The sequence below is a fragment of the Lithobates pipiens genome, unplaced genomic scaffold, assembly GCF_037356315.1.
Source record: "Lithobates pipiens isolate NorthernLeopardFrog02 unplaced genomic scaffold, aLitPip1_a1.2 Scaffold_3, whole genome shotgun sequence".
NCBI lineage: Eukaryota > Metazoa > Chordata > Amphibia > Anura > Ranidae > Lithobates > Lithobates pipiens.
Window position 1 is genome coordinate 70,580,076 of NW_027507790.1, and position 21,567 is coordinate 70,601,642.

The window sequence follows — 21,567 nt, forward strand, 5'->3', positions numbered from 1 at the left end:
AGCATGACAGCTGTCAAAATGCCTGGTGGATGACAGGAAAAGGGTTGTACCTGATGCATTTCCAGGGACTTTGCCCTCTTTTTCAAATGCATGGACAGTGAAGTGAAGTGATGGGCTCATAAAGCCAAAATGGCAGGAAGGGGAGGAACATGGGAGGGGAAAGAGGGAGAAAGTTGAATTGCTGCATAGAGCCAGAAGGGCGGGAGAGGAAGGAAAGTGGGAGGAGAGAGAAAAGCACAGGAGGCATAGCTGAGCCATTAACCCTTGGCTTGTAGACTACCAGTATCAGGGAATTCAATATTACTAATGGAGACAGGGAGCGAATCAAGAAAATACAAAGCAGATAAAACAAAATAGCTGCACTGCAAACGTAAAGATCGAGTATTACATTGCAATATTACCATTCATCTTACTAGAGATCTATTCATATATGAATAACCACTTCCCACCCGGCCACTGCACTCCTGCGAAAAATGTATATAAGACAAATATATAATTTTAAAAATTATATATATATATATATATATATATATATATATATATATATATATATATACAGTGGTGTGAAAAAGTGTTTCCCCCCTTCCTCATTTCCTGTTCCTTTGCATGTTTGTCACACTTAAGTGTTTCGGAACATCAAACCAATTTAAACAATAGTCAAGGACAACACAAGTAAACACAAAATGCAATTTGTAAATGAAGGTGTTTATTATTAAAGGTGAAAAAAAATCCAAACCATCATGGCCCTGTGTGAAAAAGTGATTGCCCCCCTTGTTAAAACATACTATAACTGTGGTTGTCCACACCTGAGTTCAATTTCTCTAGCCACACCCAGGCCTGATTATTGCCACACCTGTTCACAATCAAGGCATCACTTAAATAGGAGCTGCTTGACACAGTAAGGTCCACCAGAAGATCCTTAAAAGCTACACATCATGCCGAGACCCAAAGAAATTCAGGAACAATTGAGAAAGAAATTAATTGAGATCTATCAGTCTGGAAAGGGTTATAAAGCCATTTCCAAAGCTTTGGGAATCCAGCGAACCACAGTGAGAGCCATTATCCACAAATGGCGAAGACATGGAACAGTGGTGAACCTTCCCAGGAGTGGCCGGCCGCCCAAAATTACCCCAAGAGCGCAGCGACGACTCATCCAAGAGGTCACAAAAGACCCCACAACAACGTCCAAGGAACTGCAGGCCTCACTTGCCTCAGTTAAGGTCAGCGTTCATGCCTCCACCATCAGGAAAAGACTGGGCAAAAATGGCCTGCATGGCAGAGTTCCAAGGAGAAAACCACTGCTGAGCAAAAAGAACATCAAAGCTTGTCTCAATTTCTCCACAACACATCTTGATGATCCCCAAGACTTTTGGGACAACATTCTGTGGACCGATGAGACAAAAGTGGAACTCTTTGGAAGGTGTGTGTCCAAGTATATCTGGCGTTGAAGGAACACTGCATTTCATAAAAAGAACATTATACCAACAGTAAAATATGGTGGTGGTAGTGTGATGGTCTGGGGCTGTTTTGCTGCTTCAGGAGCTGGAAGACTTGCCGTGATAAAAGGAACTATGAATTCTGCTGTCTACCAAGAGATCCTGAAGGAGAATGTCCGACCATCTGTTCGTGTACTCAAGCTGAAACGGACTTGGGTTCTGCAGCAGGACAATGATCCTAAACACACCAGCAAGTCCACCACCGAATGGCTGAAGAAAAACAAAATGAAGACTTTGGAGTGGCCTAGCCAAAGTCCTGACCTGAATCCTATTGAGATGTTGTGGTATGACCTTAAAAAGGCCGTTAATGCTCGAAAAACCCTCTAATGTAACTGAATTAGGACAATTCTGCAAAGATGAGTGGGCCAAAATTCCTCCAGGACGCTGTAAAAGCCTCATTTCACGTTATCGCAAACGCTTGGTTGCAGTTGTTGCTGCTAAGGGTGGCACAACCAGTTATTAGGTTTAGGGGGCAATCACTTTTTCACACAGGGCCATGATGGTTTGGATTTTTTTTCACCTTTAATAATAAACACCTTCATTTACAAATTGCATTTTGTGTTTACTTGTGTTGTCCTTGACTATTGTTTAAATTGGTTTGATGTTCCGAAACACTTAAGTGTGACAAACATGCAAAGGAACAGGAAATGAGGAAGGGGGCAAACACTTTTTCACACCACTGTATATATATATATATATATTTATATATAAATAAAATAGTGATGTATTTACAACTGATATGCATTTCTAATCCAATGAGACTGAATGGTATGTAGCAAAAGACTGGGATGCTAGTAAAGTACATGTGCGTGTAAAGGCAAGTATCCCAATACTTTTAACAAAATAGTGTATGTTTTAGCTACCACTGCAGTGAGCTACTGAGAGACAAGAGCCTGGCTGCACATTATGCTTAGTGCAGACTTCATCTCTCATCTTTCAGAAGCACCCTCTAGTGGTCAGCAAGGAACAGATTCTTGTTGGTACCGTAATGCCCCATACACACGATTGGACTTTCTGACAACAAAACCATGGATCTTTTGTTCGAAGAATGTTGGCTCCAACTTGTCTTGCATACACACGGTCATATAAATGTTGGCCAACAATTATGAACGTAATGACATACAAGACATACGTGATATCTCCATTACGAACGCTAGTTATATCTACTTGATTCCGAGCGTGCGTGGACTTTTGTCTGAGAGACTTGTGTACACAAGATCGGAAAGTCTGACAACAAACATTTGAGAACCTGCTAGCCAACATTTGTTGGCGGAAAGTCCGCCAACAAATGTTCAATGGAGCATGCACACGGTCGGATTTTCCGCCAACAAGCTCACATCCAACATTTGTGTGTACGGGGCATTAGGATTAAATACAAGCCAGGATGTTGGCAAAGATGAGTGTGTTTTGATGGTGGAGGTAAGGGGTGCAAACTGGTTAGTAGAACTATGACCTTCCATTAAAAGAAATGCATGCTGCTGCATTTAGAGGGGTGTTGAACCCAAAAACAAAAAAGTAATATACTGCAGCTTACCACTTATTAGATGCAGTGTCTGCATTCATTTTAACCTGTTTATCCTGTCAAGATCTGTCTGTTATTTATAAATGTATAGATTTCCTTTAACAAACAAAGCTGTCAAGCAAAAGTGGCAGTTAGAGTGCTGAGACAAACCTTTTAACACTGACAGGGATACTTAGAATGTTCAACTTGAATTCATTTATGTAAAACCTTTATCCCAAAAGGACAAAATAAAAAGACATTGCTGTTTAACCACTTCAGTCCCGGAAGAATTTACCCCCTTCCTGACCAGAGCACTTTTTGCGATTTGGCACTGTGTCGCTTTAACTGACAATTGCACAGTCATGCGATTTTGCCCTAAACAACATTTTCCCCACAAATAGAGCTTTCTTTTGGTGGTATTTGATCACCCCTGCAGTTTTTATTTTTTGCGCTATAAACAATAAAAGAGTGACAATTTTTTTAAAAATGCATTATTTTTTTACATTTTGCTATGATAAATATCCCCCAAAAATATATAAAAAAACTAATTTTCCCTCAGTTTAGGCCGATATGTATTCTTCAACATATTTTTGGTAAAAAAAAAAAAAAAAAGTGCAATAATCGTTTATTGATTGGTTTGCGCAAAAATTATAGCATTTACAAAATAGGGGATAGTTTTATGGCTCTTTTTATTAATCATTTTTGTTTTTACTAGTAATGGCAGCGATCAGCGATTTTTATCGTGACTGCAACATTATGGTGGACACATCGGACATTTTTGACACATTTTTGGGACCATTGTTATTTATACAGCAATCAGTGCTATACAAATGCATTGATTTCTGTGTAAATGACACTGGCAATGAAGGGATTAACCACTAGGGGCAGTGTAGGGGTTAAGTGTGTCCTGGGTTGTGTTTCTAACTGTGGGGGGGGGTGTGGCTACGTGTGACACTTCACTGATCTCTTCTCCCGATCACAGGGAGCAGAGATCAGTGACACTGTCACTAGGCAGAACGGGGAGATGCTTGTTTACATTAGCATCTCTCCATTCTTCCCCTTCATGAGGCGATTGCTGGTATCCCCGCGTCGATCGAGTCCGCGGGACCCGGAGATTGCCGCATGCACGCGCCTGCTGGCCGCCTCTTAAAGGGCAACGTACAGGTATGTCGGTTTGCCTGTACGAGCCCTTCTGCCGATGTATATCGGTGTGAGGTGATCGGCAAGTGGTTAAAAGCATTAGCTGGAGTTTGGCTTTAATTTGCTAATCAAGTCTATCTAGATCTGCTGCTTATTTAATAGTACCCTCCTCCAGACTGAGAATTCTGCTGTCCACAGGTGTCTCTGTTGCTCCTTCATCTAGAGAGGAGACACCCCAAGATAGGAAGTGTGTCAATTACCTAATCATCAAGTGAAAATAAAGGAAACAAAGACTAAAAATTGAGGCACATGAAGCCACTACATTTAAGGATTGGTAAACTGCAATATATAGCATTTTTATTTTTAATTTAAAGTGGTTGTAAACCCTTACAACACACTTTGACCTACAGGTAAGCCTAGATTAAGGCTTACCTGTAGGTCCAAGAAATATCTCCTAAACCTATACGGTTTAGGAGATATTTGCCCGAAGACAGACACCGATGTCTACGGCGCATGCGCAGTAGACAGCGGCGCGCAGGCGCACTGAGCACGCATTTTCAATGACGGAGCTGCCGCGTGTGTCGGCTCCCGTGCGCGTGCGCGGGAGTGACGTCATCGCGGCTTCACCGAATGACAGCGGCGGAGCTGCGAGACCCCACCGAGAAGATGGATGCGCCGGACTACAGGGGACATCGGTGACTTCGCTGGGCCGTAGACAGCGGCGCGCAGGCGCACTGAGCACGCATTTTCAATGACAGAGCTGCCACGCGTGTCGGCTCCCGTTCGCATGCGTGGGAGTGACGTCATCGCGGCTTCACCGAATGACAGCGGCGGAGCTGCGAGACCCCACCGAGAAGATGGATGCGCCGGACTACGGGGGACAGCGGTGACTTCGCTGGGCCGTAGACAGCGGCGCGCAGGCGCACTGAGCACGTATTTTCAACGACGGAGCTGCAGCGCGTGTCGGCTCCAGTGCGCATGCGCGGGAGTGACGTCATCACGGCTTCACCGAATGACAGCGGCGGAGCTGCGAGACCCCACCGAGAAGATAGATGCGCCGGACTACAGGGGACAGCGGTGACTTTGCTGGCTCCTCTGTCAGGTAAATGACACATAATGGACTACTATGCGATGCATAGTAGTCCATTATGCTTTGCCTTTGCAGGGAATGAAAGAGGAAGTAAACTCATCAGGGTTTACTTCCTCTTTAATACCACTTTACATATAAGTACAGTTTTCTTTTACTTCCTGGAAAGCCACACAAATACCTATTAATCCTGCCAGTAAAGTCTACCTAATGCAGCTTCCTGTGATAGCATGGCAATGGTGCTGCACTGCTCCTAAAGTAAGAGCATTGTTGCCACTTTCATCTAGGCTGTACCTGCTTGCACTACAATAGGATGAAAAAAAATGTAGAAGGGAGCATGGGTATCAGCATTGTTACTGCTGATTTACAAGTCTTTAGCACGCCATCCCACACCTGGCCACACTACTGTCTTAGTTGACAGCACTGCCTCTGTTGCTGAAACCCTCCCACTGTGAACTGCGGTGTCTGAAAAGGGGGGGGGGGTGTGTTTGAAACACTAATGAAGGAGGCATTGGTTCAGGCAGGGAGGGTAAGTTACATTTTTGTTTACTTTATGAAGCTTTTGCCTCACTCTTAGGCCTGGTACTACTGACAGCTCAAGAGGCGCCACGGTACTAACAATCTGGTGTTAGTACAGTGATCTCCCCTGCTGTTGCTATTGTGTTCTGAAAGGGGGCATGCACCACTGGCTGAGAATGCTGATGGAGAGCTGATCGGCAGACCTTTTTCGGTTGACTTCTGTCGGACCGGCTTCAGTAGGCGCAGGCCAAATGTTGGTCGGTTTTCTATTGAACTGGCCAATGCCGTTTGACTTTCGGCCTATGTGTGCTAGGCTTTAATAATTAAATTTGGTGTACATGTTTTGACTGTCGTACAGGATTCTATAGCTATACTTTAAGTAAAATTCAAAGTTTCATTGAGCTTTTGTGCAGCCTGCAGGACAATGATAGCTAAACGATCCACAATGCAAGTGCAGTTATCATTTAATTGCTTTGCTTCTTATTTCTAAAACCGAACTAGCAGGGTGCTGATTGATTTATGACATTTTAAAATTAGCAGATCCCTTTGGGCTTCTAAATTATTTAAATGACTGTATCTTTTTTTCCCAGATATATTAAGGTTTATTTACGAGGACCTTTTCCTGTCCAGGCACATATAATTTGATTACATGGTATTCTACAACCTTAAAAATATCTTGCTTCAGTATGATACTTAAAAAGAGGGAATCGACGTGTTTTACATGCCTGCTATAAAAAGAGAAATGTAAACTGTGCTTTTCCTTAGATACTGTCCCCTCTTTCGGATGCCATCCTAGCTGAGAAGACGGTGATCGTTGTAGATGAGAAAGTGACAGTCACAGATTTAGGAATTCAGGTAGTGACCGGATTGTCACTATCTCTTCAGCTCAGTCCGGGGAGCAACAGAGCAATCTATGCAACTACCACAGCACATGAGCACTTCAATTCTCCAAAACAGGTATTCAGTCTTAGGATTTACCTTCCCGGGTGAATGACGTAAATGTAGGTGTTAATGTCTCCCTGTACATTTGGTACACTAAGCTCTTGTTAAAATTAACCATGCAGTCAGTGTTGCCAAGGAACCAGATTGAAATTTTTTGACACAACACCCAAAATCTACTGGCACAGCCTAGTTTTTACTGGCATTTCCAAAAGTTACAAAATTACAGTTTTAAGTGCAAATTTCAGTATTTAACCCTTTCATGACTAAGCCTATTTTTGGAATTTGGTGTTTACAAGTTAAAATCCATATTTTTTGCTAGAAAATTACTTGGAACCCCCAAACATTATATATATTTTTTTAGCAGAGGCTCTAGAGAATAAAACGGCGATTGTTGCAATATTTTATGTCACACGGTATTTGCGCAGTGGTGTTTTAAACGCAACTTTTTGGGAAAAGGGACACTTTCATGAATAAAAAACAAACAAAACAGTAAAATTAGCCCAATTTTTTTGCGTAATGTGAAAGATAATGTTACGCCGAGTAAATAGATACCAAACATGTCACACTTTATAATTGCGCGCACTTGTAGATTGACGACAAAGTACGGTACCTAAAAATCTCAAAAGGCGACGCTTTAAAATTTTTTTACGGTTACCAGGTTAGCGTTACAGAGGAGGTCTACTGCTAGAATTATTGCTCTCGCTCTGATGATCGCGGCGATACCTCACATGTGTGATTTGAACACCGTTTACATACGCGGGCGCGACTTCCGTATGCGTTTTCTTTGCTTCGCGAGCTCGCGGGGACGGCGGGCGCTTTGAAATTTTTATTTTTATTTTTTTATTTATTTTATTTATTTTAAAACGACTAAATTGTTTAAAAAAAAAATAAAAAATTTGATCACTTTTATTGCTGTCACAAGGAATGTAAACATCCCTTGTGACAGTAATAGGTGGTGACAGGTACTCTTTATGGAGGGATCGGGGGTCTAAAAGACCCCCCACCCCTCCTTTACACTTCAATGTATTCAGATCGCCGAAAACGGCGATTCTGAATACCGGATATTTTTTTAAAACCGGCGCCATTGGCAGCCGAGTAAACGGGAAGTGACGTCATGACGTCGCTTCCGTGTTTACGATGAGGAGACTGGAACGAAGCCGATTACGGCTTCGTTCCAGTTCCTCCGCAGCAGCCGGAGGCGTCGGACAGGGAATCGGTGCTCCCGATCGAGCGGGAGCACCGGTAACAGCGGCGAGAGGCGGCGGGAGGGGGGGACGTCCCCTCCCGCTCCTCCGGCATAACAGCCGAGCGGCTTTTAGCCGCATTGGTTGTTATGGCTGGAAAGCCAATCGCCCGCTGTAAAAAATGGTACGGGGATGATGCCTGCAGGTGCGGGCATCATCCCGGTATACCCCCCGGAAGCCGAGTACGCAGATCTGCGTACGCTCGGCGGGAAGGGGTTAAGCCACAAATAAGTACAATATGCTTGGCTCCGTTGCACAATGGCATCACCCGACGCACTCAGGCACCACTTCCATCAGACCCGCCACCCCCTCCGGTACCACCCGAACGTACTGTAGCAGGCACTTGGATGGTCTCAGCCGACTCCGGACCCAAGCTGTGCATGTGCATTTCTGAGCTAAGTGTCACAGCCATATTTTTTTACTGCCAACCTTTTTTCTCTTACTGGCATTTACTGGCAGGGGAAAAGTGCCTGTTTTTTACTGGCTACCAGTAAAAATACTGCCGGTTGCCAACAATGTATGCAGTGGGCCCCTCTGACGCTGAAATGGTTAAATGCTCATTTAGTCTAGGGGGGTAGGAATAAGTGGTAATAATTACCTTACTCCTCACTCCTGCAGTCTTCCTCCCGGTTATGCAACCGGTCAAATGAGGCTCCTTCTCTTCTCTGATTCTCTGGTCACTGGCTCTCTGACATCATGACACAGTGGTGTCACTAGGGCTGGTGTCACCCCCCCATAACTTTTTTTCATATAACACTGACCACGCGCTGCCAGCCCAAAACTAGTCTGCAGGGCACTGTGGCAGGCTAGACAGGAGAGAGACGGATTTGCTAGCCTGTCCAGTGTTTACTGCTCAGTCCCGCTCTTGCTGCCACAGTAGTTCTTTAAAAGTTTGAACTTTGAGTTGTATTATTTTCATATGATGTTGTTATTCAATATTTGCTAGCTGGTAGTTATTAATGACACTAGTAATGTCATTACACGTGTCATTAATAACTACCAACTAGCAAATATTGAATAACAACATCATATGAAAATAATAGAACTCAAAGTTCAAACTTTTAAAGAACTACTGTATGTGTGGAGTGGCAGCAAGAGCGGACTGAGCAGTAAACACTGGGCAGGCTAGCAAATCCGTCTCTCTCCTATCTAGCCTGCCACAGTGCCCTGCAGACTAGTTTTGGGCTGGCAGCGCGTGGTCACAGTGTGGTCGGTGCCGGTTTCACCATCGCAGACGGATATCACTTTCTACATGATGGTGTCACCCCTCTGGTGGGTGTCACTCGAGTCAACCCTCTCCCTCCCGCATCCCCATAGTGACGCCACTGTCATGACATACAATGCAGGACCGGTGAAGAGTGCAAGCTACCTGGGGGGCAATGAATAAGGTAAGTAATTGTGTTTGTTCAAGTCTCCCTAGACTAAATGACTATTTAACCTTTAAAGTGCTAGGTGGGACTGCATGGTTCATTTTTAAAGCTCAGCTTTAAAGGTAAAACATGAGGCTGATTCATCAACAAAATAAAATTAGCAAACAATTGAATTGGCTACCCATAGCATTTAGAAGTCTTGTTTATCTTTAACATGAAAGCTGAAACGTAATTGTTTGCTATGGGAAATAGCTCCAGTTTTGCACTTTCTTCTAATGTCTTTTAAACATACTTTTAATGCATTTTTTTTTCACTTAGATGAGTGCTATAGAAATTACAAAGTTAAATGTCTCATCAACTGGGCAGTACTGATCATAGTAACTATCCACAGGTTACTGCACATTAACATGTGTTTGACAAGTATACTATTGCATAAGGGCAGTAGATATAAACCCAAACCGCTAACACAATTGGACCTAATGTGCAAAGCTCTTATAGCACACTGAACAACTAGTCAGAAATCAGATTTCACTGAATTTGTTACAGTAAGCTTACTTTTGATTGGTTATTTGACCTTCAAAGTGGTTGTAAACCTTTAAAATCCACTTTTTGCTACAGGTAAGCCTATCATAAGGCTTACCTGTAGCTACCCCGGATATCTCCTATACCCCCTGTATCTGCATGTGCCAAAGTCATTGGCACATGTGCACTTAAGCAATGGCATGTGGGTGCCATTTGCTTCAGTGAGTGTGCCGTTACCAGCTGCTCCCGTGCACATGCGCGGGAGTGACATCATCACGGCTCTGGCCAATCACAGCGCCAGAGCTGCAATACCCAGAAGTAACTCCATGGAGAAATGTCGCTGGTCGGTCCTTTGTATGGACACTGCAGCAAGGGCTTTGATCTCAGGTGAGTATTACATAATGAGCTGGTATGCAATGCATACTAGCTCATTATGCCTTTGTCTTGCAGGTCTTTTTTTTTTCACGTGGGTTTACAACCAATTTAAAGCCCAGCTCCTCAAAATCTAAGAATGTTTCCTAACAGTGGGGCTGTACCTGCACTGCAAGAATGAACTGCTCATTTATTCTGGGGAGAGCAAAAGCATTTTGTTTCTCAATCCTCCACTCCCTGGCAAACGGCACTCACCAATGCTCTGGCGGTGACTGTCCTTCGGCATCCTCATGTCCAGTGCAGGAGTGTGGACCCTACTTCAGATTTGATAACATCAGGACTTTACACTGCTAAAACATGGGAAGAAGACACTGCGGGGACAGGTTTAGCAGTGTGGAGGAGTAGAGGATTAGGTAAGTAAATCTACTTTTCCATGCCCCCTAGACCTAAATGAGCAGTTAATAGTTTTGGATATATAGAGTAAGCACCCCACATAGCCAAACTGCTTTAGCAATAAGTTTGTATTAGGCATACACATACAATTATACAACAGGTACAAATAACCAAGTATGTCATCTAACATCAATGTTAGATGTTGCATGTGTTAGATAACATACTTGGTTATTAGTACCTGTTGTATAATTGTATGTACAGTGATACCTTGGATTACGAACATAATTCGTTCCAGAAGAATGCTTGTAATCCAAAGCACTCATTATTTCAAAGTGAGTTTCCTCATAGGAGTCAATAGAAACTCAAATTATTTGTTCCACAATGATTGCTATTTTATGCAGTACAGCATTTAGATTGGGGGGCACCAGAGACACTTGGAATCTGCTCGGAGCCGCTCTGATGCACTTAGAGACACTTGTAGAGGATTGGAGTCACTTGGGAACAAAGTGTTTCCGAGTGTTTCTGAGTGTCTCCAAGCAGCTCCAAGTGTCACTGGCACCCCCGCACCTCTGGCCAAATGTGGTACTGCACACTCCAGAGGAATGAATCCTGCTCATCTTGCGAGACAACGCTCGCAAACCGAGTCAGTATTTAAAAAAAAAATAGGTTGCATTGTGAAAATGCTCGTAAACCGCGTTACTCGCAATCCAAGGTATTACTGCATATGCCTAATACAAACATACTTACTCTATACCCTATATTGTCAAAAGTATTGGTGCACCTGCCTTTACATGCACATAAACTTTAATAGCATCCTAGTCTTAGTCTGTAGGGTTCAATATTGAGTTGGACCACCCTTTGCAGCTATAACAGCTTCAACTCTTCTCTGAAGGCTGTCCACAAGGTTTAGGAGTGTGTATATGGGAATGTTTGACCATTCTTCTGGAAGCGCAATTGTGAGGTCAGACACTGATGTTGGATGAGAACTGGCTCGCAGTTTCCATTCTAATTCATCCAAACGTGCTCTATTGGGTTGAGGTCAGGACTCTGTGCAGGCCAGTTCCTCCACCACAAACTTGCTCATATATGTTTTCATGGCTCTTGCTTTGCACTGGTCCGAATCAAGTGGTGGAGGGCAGATTATTGTGTGAGGTTGTTTTTTAGGGGTTGAGCTTGGCCCCTTAGTTCCAGTGAAGGGAACTCTTAAGGCATCAGCATACCAAGACATTTTGGACAATTTCATGCTCCCAACTTTGTGGAAACCATTTGGGGATGTCCCCTTCCTGTTCCAACATGACTGTTCACCAGTGCACAAAGCAAGGTCCATAAAGGCATGGATGAGTGAGTTTAGGGGGGATAAACTTGACTGGCCTGCACTGAGAACACCTTTGGGATGAATTAGAGCAGAGACTGCGAGCCAGGCCTTCTCTTCCAACGTCAGTGCCTGACCTCACAAATGTGCTGGAAGAAGGGTCAAACATTCCCATAGACACACTCCTAAACCTTGTGGACAGCCTTCCCAGAAGAGTTTAAGTTGTTCTAGTGCCAAAGGGTGGGCCAACTCAATATTGAACCCTACAGACTAAGACTGGACTAAGAAAGTTCATGTACGTGTAAAGGCAGGTGTCCCAATACTTTTGACAATATATTGTATATTCAAAACTATTGTTCTAACAGATTGATACACTGTGGAGAGGTTTAAGCACCCTAAATAATAATATATTGTTGGCTGTGAAATGGTGTAGTTAGGAATGGCCTGTAGACCTTTATTGCTAATTAAATGTGCAGTTAACCCTTGCTGTGCAGGTGCAGGCCTGCTTCAAGGGAGAATTTTTGAGTTTCCTGGAGTTCAGCTGTACTAGCTTTGCTTTCTCTTGCCTTTCTGAAAACCCATGTGTGATATAAATGTAATGCTAGATTTTACAAGTTTTTGGCCAGGACAGCTCACATAGCTCTTTAGGCTCACCAAAGTAATTTTCTTTGCATATTACAATTTGATGCAATAGTGCCCCCCCCCCCCCCATTATTTCTACATGCTCATTATTGCACAAAATATATAGACAAGGGGCACACCTTCAGCATGCCTCCAATTACATAGTCAATGAAAAATGTGTATATAAAAATAATTGCTTAAACATAGTATAGTATAACACTTTTGGTAGTTAAATTATACATTTTGTATAGTGGTCTATACCTCTGACCAAAATGGAGTATCACTAAGAAGGAACAGTGGAACTTAGTCCCAAAAATAGGGACAGTTCCTCTAAATGAGAGCAATTGGGAGTTATGGGCATTATAAATATAAACAGTGCAGCGCTAAAACGTGAAAATAAAAAATCATTAATGATAGTGAATCATGAAATAAAGAAAAATGTGAAAAAATAAATGACACAATAAGAGAGCTCTTATATAGTTCATATAGGTGAGTCCATAAACTGTGATTCCAAGTGATGATGATCAGTCACCCAAATACAAAAAGAAGAATCACCTCAGTGAAAGAGTTCTGCCACCAAATGTGATATAAGGAGGCTTATCGGAACATATGGACCCTATTCAGCTTATACTAAATTGGTCAAACAGGCCGTGGTGTATAAACACCTAGGTATGGGTGGTTTGCTGTAATCTTCTCCAATAGAACTTATGACATTTAGGAGGAGCTTCTCAGCAGCCACCAGAACCAATATAATAAGGCACTTGAGAGTCAGAACCAGAATCCTCACATCAGTACTCCATTAAGACATAGATCCTAGGAGAAAGTATAGAAGACTCGACAACAGACCCAACGCATTTCGTCTCAGTCAGACATCATCTGGGGTGTCAGATGATGACACCACAGACGCGTCTGTCTGTTGTCCTGCCTTTGCCATTATAACTCGATCCTTATGCATTATTAAATCAATACCTTTTGATGTTTACTAAAATGTGAGTGTTTTACCTTCCTTTTAAAAAAAATACATTTTGTATACGGTTTTACGCTATGTCGAGTCTTCTCCTTGGATCTATATCCTAATGGAGTACTGATGAGAGGATTCTGGTTCTGACTCTGAAGTTCCTTATTATACTGGTTCCGATGGCTGTTGAGAAACCTCTCCTAAATGTCATAAGTTCTATTGGAGATTACAGCAAACCATCCATACCTAGGTGTTGATATACCACTGCCTGTTTGACCCATTTAGTATAAGCTGAATAGGGTCCATAAGTTGCGGTAAGCCTCCTTATATCACATTTGTTGGAAGAACTCTTTCACAGCGGTAATTCTTCTTTTTGTATTTGGGTGATCGATCATCATCACTTGGAATCACAAAGTTTATGGACTCACCTATATGAACTACATAAGAATTCTCTTATTGTGTCATTTATTTTTTACATTTTATTTTTTTCACATTTTTCTTTATTTCATGATTCATATCATCAATGATTTTGTATTTTTATGTTTTAGCGCCACACTGTTTAGATTTATTATTTTTTGCACAAGTTGTCCCTTGTAGTGCTGGCTTGCTTCGTTATATATTCTAAACACTAAGCACAGTTTTTACACCATTTACCAGTTATGGTGTTAAACAAACGCATATATTCTGATATTTTAGTATACCAGAATTATTTGCTGGTGTTATCCGATAAAGTAAATTTGTCACATGTGAAGAAAGATCATGGTGGTTTTGTCATTGGTGTTTATATCACTGACTCATTGCCTGGACACTGCTCTTTATTATTTAAAATGGCTAAAACATAGTGAATGTAATTTCACATTATAACATTAATCCAGATGCTAACAGATTCATTGGAAACATGCTGTATTATTTACTTTGTGGACTGCTTCTTGTGCAATCACACTTTTATATGGAACAGATACTCCTAAAGGTGCATTCTCTGTATATTCCAATGTAATGTCATTTTTTAAAAAGATGTAAATGAAGAATGCACTTCAAAGAAGAGAAGAAGGAACCTAAGGTCACAAGAATGTCCTGAGTGTACACATTGGGAAAATCTCCCCAATTGGGATAATTAAGCAATAAAAACCCAACAAATGTTTTAAACCTTTTCTCCTTTATCAACTAAAAGTGTTCCACTTAAAAAATAGACGTGAAGTTAAAGTGGGAGCAGAGGTAGCAAAATTCATCATTATATAAGGGTTACATACAGAATGTCATAATTTCTTTAGAGTAACCAGAAAAAAGAAAAAAAAATTAAATTAAAACAGTCTAGAAATATGCAATTCTTTTTTAATTTAAATATACAACTGCCATCATTTAGGTTATCTTTTAATAATGTATTCTGGCAGTCACTTTATTATTCCGCTGTTAAATTTGAATCCATTTCACCCTGGGGACCCATTGTCTTTATAGAACCACGGAGAAAGAAAACACATTTTATTGCCAGGAATCTTAAACTAGTGTTTTTATGTCTAAGGAATGAATGTGTGCCCTTCACCTCCCAGTTTACACTTTATTATAGTATTAAATGTTGTTTTATGCTGTTTGCTGAGCTTACTTTTTCTTTGGTTTTGCATACAGGAAGTAGAGATCAGTTGCTGGATCCAGTTTAGCGATGGCACGGTGACTCCTTTAGAATTTTACGATCCTAAAGACTTTTCATTAAGTGTGACATCATTGGATGAAAAGGTTTTCACTGTTTCTCAAGATGCCAAATCAAAATGGCCAATTTTCTCAACCATTGCAGAAGGCCAGGGAGCACTGGTCAAGGTAGAACTCATGATAAGTGAGCTTTGTCAAAAGTCAAAACGAAAGAGCATCCTCACTATTGGTTTTGGACACATAAAAGTCAAATTTGGGCAGGACACTAAAAATGACAGCAGAAATGTACATTATAGGGACCGCTTTGAAACCCACTACATTGGCAGAAGACAGAAGATTTCACTAGAAGGTTTGAGACCCGATGGTGCATATTTCGGCACGCCATCAATGGAAAGAGATGTTATGGTCATGAACAGGGCTACAACTGACAGAACTCAACTCAACAAAAAAAGAGAACGGGATAGCCTTTTGGATGATGACAGTCAACTCTCCAACATCCCCATGGATTTTACCAGTTTTCCTGTACAAGTTGATGTACCAAGTAATAATGGAGATACAGAAGAAAATGACCTTGTGCAAAATACACGAGGTCTAAGTGATCTGGAAATTGGAATGTATGCATTGTTGGGTGTCTTTTGCCTGGCCATACTTGTCTTCCTTATAAATTGTGTAACATTTGCATTGAAGTATAGGCACAAACAGGTCCCGATAGATGAGCAAGAAACAATGACTCATGCACACGACTGGGTCGGTCTTACAAATCGGACAGAAATTTTGGAAAACAATATTAACTTTCCTTTGCAGCCAGAAGAATGCATAACAGCAGTAGACAGAGGAGTTAATGTTACAGAAAGCAAATACCTTCTTACTTCAAACCCGCCCAAAATTGTTAATGGACAGACATATAGATCTGCAGAGACTTCATTCAATGAAGTGAAGGAACAAAGGGGGGAGTCTGCTGCCTCACCTACTTCCAAAAGGAAACGTGTAAAATTTACCACATTTAGTAATATCCCTTCTGAAGATGGATGTCCTAACATCAACCCCATGTTAGTGAACAATGAGGATGATATAAAATGGGTGTGCCAAGACTTAGACATGGGAGATTGCAAAGAGCTTAGAAACTATATGGAAAGATTACATGAAAATGTATGAACACAGACAAGACTATTAAGGTGATGAAACTTACTTGGAGTACTTAAAAGACAGTTTTTTTTTCAATCACTATTTTGCTCCACAGTTACTATATAAGATGGAATGATGGATTCATGCACAAACTTTTTTTATATAGACTTGTACAGGGTAGAAAACATCTAATGTAATGCAAATTCTGGTTAAAATAAACAGTTATGTATTGTATGTAATGTGTCACGCATATAGTGGATATAGCAATGATTACAAATAATGGAGAGCATACTATTTAATACTTACATAAAGAGAGAATGCAAAAGAATGCAGAAACAACCAGATTCCCTACATTGTACATTTAGGCTTGTTAAATACATGAGAATAAAGTGCATTGATTATGTGCAAAACGCGATAACCAAAATTAGCCAATCAGAATTCATCCTCATTGATCTGGCTACAGTAAGTGGAAAACTTAATGAATGCTGTGATTTACTGTATGTTGCCCATAGCCATTTGCACTTTGCACTGCCTAATTACATCATTTTAAGTGTATATTCATTAGTTCTTGGACAGAAGGCATGATGAAAACACAGAATATTACCTATTAGGAAGACAGATTAGCATTTAATCTGTGACTGTATATTAGGGATTGCATACAAGAAGGTTCTCACCCATTTTCCTTGTCTAGTATTGCTACCTGTTCTTATAAGCAGAAGAAAGAATGCATTGATCCATCAGGACCAACATCATTGCATTCTCTCATACACGGCCAGGAGATAATGCATTGACCTGGACCTGCATGTCTGTCTTTCTTTCTCTGGCATTCAAAGCAGTTTTGCAGAGAAGTAAAGCTTAACATCAAAGAAAGGAAGAAGCAGCACCAAAAATTATCTTTCAATAAAAAGGGATGTGTTTGTGAGCATAGGGGAGAATCTTTTAGAGAAGGTAAATTATCTTCATAAACATGCAAGGTTCACCAAACGTAGTATCTGAAAACAGAATATAATTTCTATACGTGTACATGACTTGTTACTTATGTTTTCCGTTAAAATGATGAAGATTATGAAATGTTCTGTACCCAAATGTTGTGTTCTTTTTCTGAATTTTCACCAATAATATCAACAGAATGCACATGTGAAGAAGGGAATGGCAGTGCTTTCTTGAAAAGGACAGGAGACCTTTCTTTAACCGTTTCAGCCACCTTTTGTGATTCAACACTGTGTCATTTTAACTGACAATTGCATGGTTGTGCGATGTTGCCCCCAAACAAAATTGACGTAATTTTTTCCCACATATAGAGCTTTCTTTTGGTGGTATTTGATCACCTCTGCAATTTTTATTTTTTGTGCTATAAACAGAAAAAGAGCGACAATTTTGAAAAAAAACGCAAAATTATTTTTACTTTTTGCTATAATAAATATCCCCCCAAAAATATATAAAAAAACTAAGTTTTTCCTCAGTTTAGGCCGATGTGTATTCTTCTACATATTTTTGGTTAAAAAATTGCAATAAGCATATATTGATTGGTTTGCACAAAAGTTATAGTGTCTACAACATTGGGGGAGTTTTATGGCATTTTTTTTTTTATTAGTAATGGCGGCGATCTGTGATTTTTATCGTGACTGTGACATTATGGTGGAAACATCTAAAAGGAAAGAAATATTTTTTAAAAATTAGGCACGCTGTATGACTGGGAACACACAACAAACATAGTGGGGTTTTCTAAAATTGGACTGCAAAAGTGGAAATACAATTTAAAGCTGCACTCCAGCCTTGCCTTCAGTCCTGCACCTTTGTACAGGCTCCTCTCCTGTACTGAAAATGCTTACTCTGATTTCACTGCACACTCTCGGGTTGATTTACTAAAATGGAGAGTACACAATCTGGTGCAGCTGTGCATGGTAGCCAATTGGCTTCTAACTTTGGCTTTTTCAATTAAGCTTTGACAATAAAACTTGGAAGCTGATTGGTTTCTATGCAGAGCTGCACCACATTTTGCACTCTCCAGTTTTCATAAATCAGCCCCTCTGTGTAATAGAAGCTGCAGTAAGTGAGAAAAAGCTTGCCTCATTTCCTGGCCATCATCTAGCTGTTCCCTCTCCAAGCTAATGGTCCCTGGTCCGCTCCTTTCTTTCATTGGATTTCTCTGCAGCTATTACCTTTTGTACCACCACCCCCTCCCTTTAGAATGTAAGCTCTACGAGCAGGGCCCTCCTGTACCTTTTGTATTGTACTGTAATTGTGTTCCCCCCCCCTATACATTGTAAAGCGCTGCGTAAACTGTTGGCACTATATAAATTGTGAACAATAATAATAATAATAATGGCTCACTATCATAGGTGGACATTGCCTAGGGCAGTATGCATGCAAATACAGCCTGCCTAGTAAAGTCCACTTCTTCAGACTTCCACCCTCCTATTAGGGCATTTTGATAATTGCATAACAGCCCACTGATGCATCAGGGCTCGGGACTCTTACAAGGAGTAAAAAGGCTACCCTTCTCCCCTTCCATATAATGCAAGCATTGCATAGAGAACACAGAGATGATGATGATGCCAATGAGTCTAACATAAATTATATAATGAAAAAATATTTTATTTAAAGATGTGAATAAAATATTTATCAGAGGGGAGGGAAGAATCAGGGAAGGCAAAATCTAAGCAGATTTCTGTAAACGTCAGCTTTAAATAAATATATATGTTTTGGCAGCGGCAGTATCTTTTCTTTACATCTGACTGTTGTCTAATGTCTAAGGATACTTTAACTAGCTTGTTTTACCTTTATTTGTACCTTTATAATTTATATCACATCAAGCTGCCAGGTTCTTATTTTTCTTAAATGGACTCTGTCAAAAAGGATCTCACCTGTGAGATAAGCGGCTTCAATACTCCCATGGCAGTGAAGCTAGTTTGCAGCCTGGGTGTCAGCATAGCAGCAAAATGATTGACGAGGCTTCTCCCACAGGAAAAAATCATTGTGACAAAGTCCCTTTAAATGTCAAGTAAGGACATTATTGTATTGTGAAGATTCATTCTTAATAGTCATTTGACAAAAATGTAACATTGCATTTATCATGTTGGGGTTTTATGACATATGTGTCTGTCTTAAATGACAAAAAAGGTGAGAAATAAGACAGAATCTTTCCTCTTGAATTGTAATTTAAATACTTGACAATACTTGACTCTTGGTCATATATAGTACAACTGGGTATGAACTGTTATACTTCATGGATATCTGAACATGTTTTCCTTTTTATAGACATGCACAATTGTTGAAGATTGTTATATTGCAATGTGATGTAATAAACAGCAAACTTGGTTGCAAAGACAATGACTTAAGGAAGCGTAGCAGGTCTGCCATATAGGTTAGACTTGGCACCACTTACTAAAGGCAGTTGTATTCAGTAAATCAATGATCCATACTCAGTTTAGTTGTGATATGCTGCAAACCACAGCAACCATTGTGCAAAGAGAAGAAAATTGTTGTAACCTACAGCACCCAATCTCAAATCAGTTTTTGGTGGTCTAATGCTGTCATGCAAACAGCAGAAAAAAATGTAATTAGTTACAATGGGTAATTTGGTGTGTCTCAGTACAGGCGGTCCCCTAATTAAAAACATCCGACTTAAAAACGACTCCTACCTACAAACAGAGGGAGACAACAGGAAGTGACAGGTAATATACCCCTAGGAAGGGAAATTCACTACTGTAAGGGTTATCATGGGAAAAAGGGGCCTCCACTGAAGCATTATCACCAAGGCTTGTTTTCAAAACAACCAACAATTTTGAAAATCCAATTGTCATTGGGACAGAAAGTGAGGTGAAATTTTCTGAACAGGAACACAGACAGCAAAACAAATGTTACAGGGTGTGTATCCTTCCCTATGCTATCCAAAAAACGTAAAAAATATTTTTGGGCTGTAGTTGCACTTAAAAAATATACCTGTCCTGACTTACAAACAGATTCAACTTAAGAACAAACCTACAGACCCTATCTTTCTTTTCAATTGTTTTTATTACTTTTCAATAGAAAAAACACATACATTAATATGGTTTGACGTACAGAGTGCAATATGCATTTCGATACAAAAGGTACATATACATTGTAACTTGACATACCTGCCTACTTCTTTGTTACTTTGTTGGACTGCGCATCCTACTTCTCAATGTGGATGCTACCACCCCCTAATAGGTACGGAGCAGGAAGGTAAACACTTATCATAAAAAGAAAAATCAGTAAATGAACATGCCTCTGATTATCATAATAGTATCTTATATGATAGGTTGATAATGTAATTAACGTAAGTATTCAATAACATAGGGAAATTACAATATAAAGAATAAAGAAACTTAGCTGTACCTGAGTGGAACTAGAGCACTAATACCATTCGATAGGTCACTTTCATAGAGAAGATTAGCCTGTATTGGAGAATCTGGATGTCCAGAGTACCCATTAGTTATCAAAAGTTGATAACAACTGAGGCCGAGAGGCAAAATGTTTTTCATAAGAATGCTGCAAATTTACCCTTTGAATTACCTTCTTAGTGTTAGGTACTAAATTCGATTTCCATTTGGAAGTGATCGTCAATCTGAAAGCTATTAGTACATGAAGCACTATGCTCCTGAATTGAGTTGGAATGTTTTCAATTGTAAGGGAGAGAAGGGCCAGTTGGGTGTTAGGTTTTATGAAAAATTATAGACCTTATCTTGTTTGTAACCCGGGGACCGCCTGTATACCTTTTTATAATTTTTTTATATTAAAAGACAACAGTTCTTCTACTTTATCCTTAGGCCTAAACTGTCCTTTGAGTTTGAACGGCATACAGCAATTAATCCTCTTGATTGAAAGGATAAAAACGTTTTCCACAGAATTGAGGACTTCCCCATAGTCTTGTGGGGCAATACAATAAGATATAGGGCTGGATGCTATGGGAGAACCTTTGTGAAAACTTTTTTTTTACACTTTTTTAAAAGGCCAAAGATGTGTTTAAAAAAAAGGTATCTGTCAACAGGAGGTTAGATAGCCCAATTGCTAAAGACTAAAATTGCTTCTATAGTTTAGTAGACATGTGCAGAGTAAAATATTTCGTTTCGGAATTTCGTTTTCGTCTGAAAACTTAATTTATTTAGTTACTCCCGAAATTCGTTTTTATTTATTTCATTTTTCGTTCAAAAATTGCATTCGTCCGAAAATCCACATGAATCACGGTCGAATCTGTCTTTGAAGGCTTATGGTGTCTGTCGAATGTATAAAGAAGATTCGACGGAGCTAGTATATAGCATACTTTAGAACCCTATTAAAGTCTATGGGACTCCAAC

At 40.4% G+C, this 21,567-nt stretch overlaps 1 protein-coding gene across 1 annotated transcript in view; it reads left to right on the forward strand.

Moving 5' to 3' along the window:
• The window catches only part of TMEM132D (transmembrane protein 132D), a 1,480,018-nt gene extending 1,458,716 nt beyond the window's left edge, over positions 1 to 21,302 (forward strand). Inside the window, exons 8-9 of the mRNA XM_077461813.1 lie at positions 6,509 to 6,700; positions 15,101 to 21,302. Of these exons, the coding sequence (XP_077317939.1) occupies positions 6,509 to 6,700; positions 15,101 to 16,276 (1,368 nt within the window). The 3' untranslated portion in view covers positions 16,277 to 21,302. The remainder of the gene's footprint in view (positions 1 to 6,508; positions 6,701 to 15,100) is intronic.
• The last annotated feature ends 265 nt before the right edge of the window (positions 21,303 to 21,567 follow it).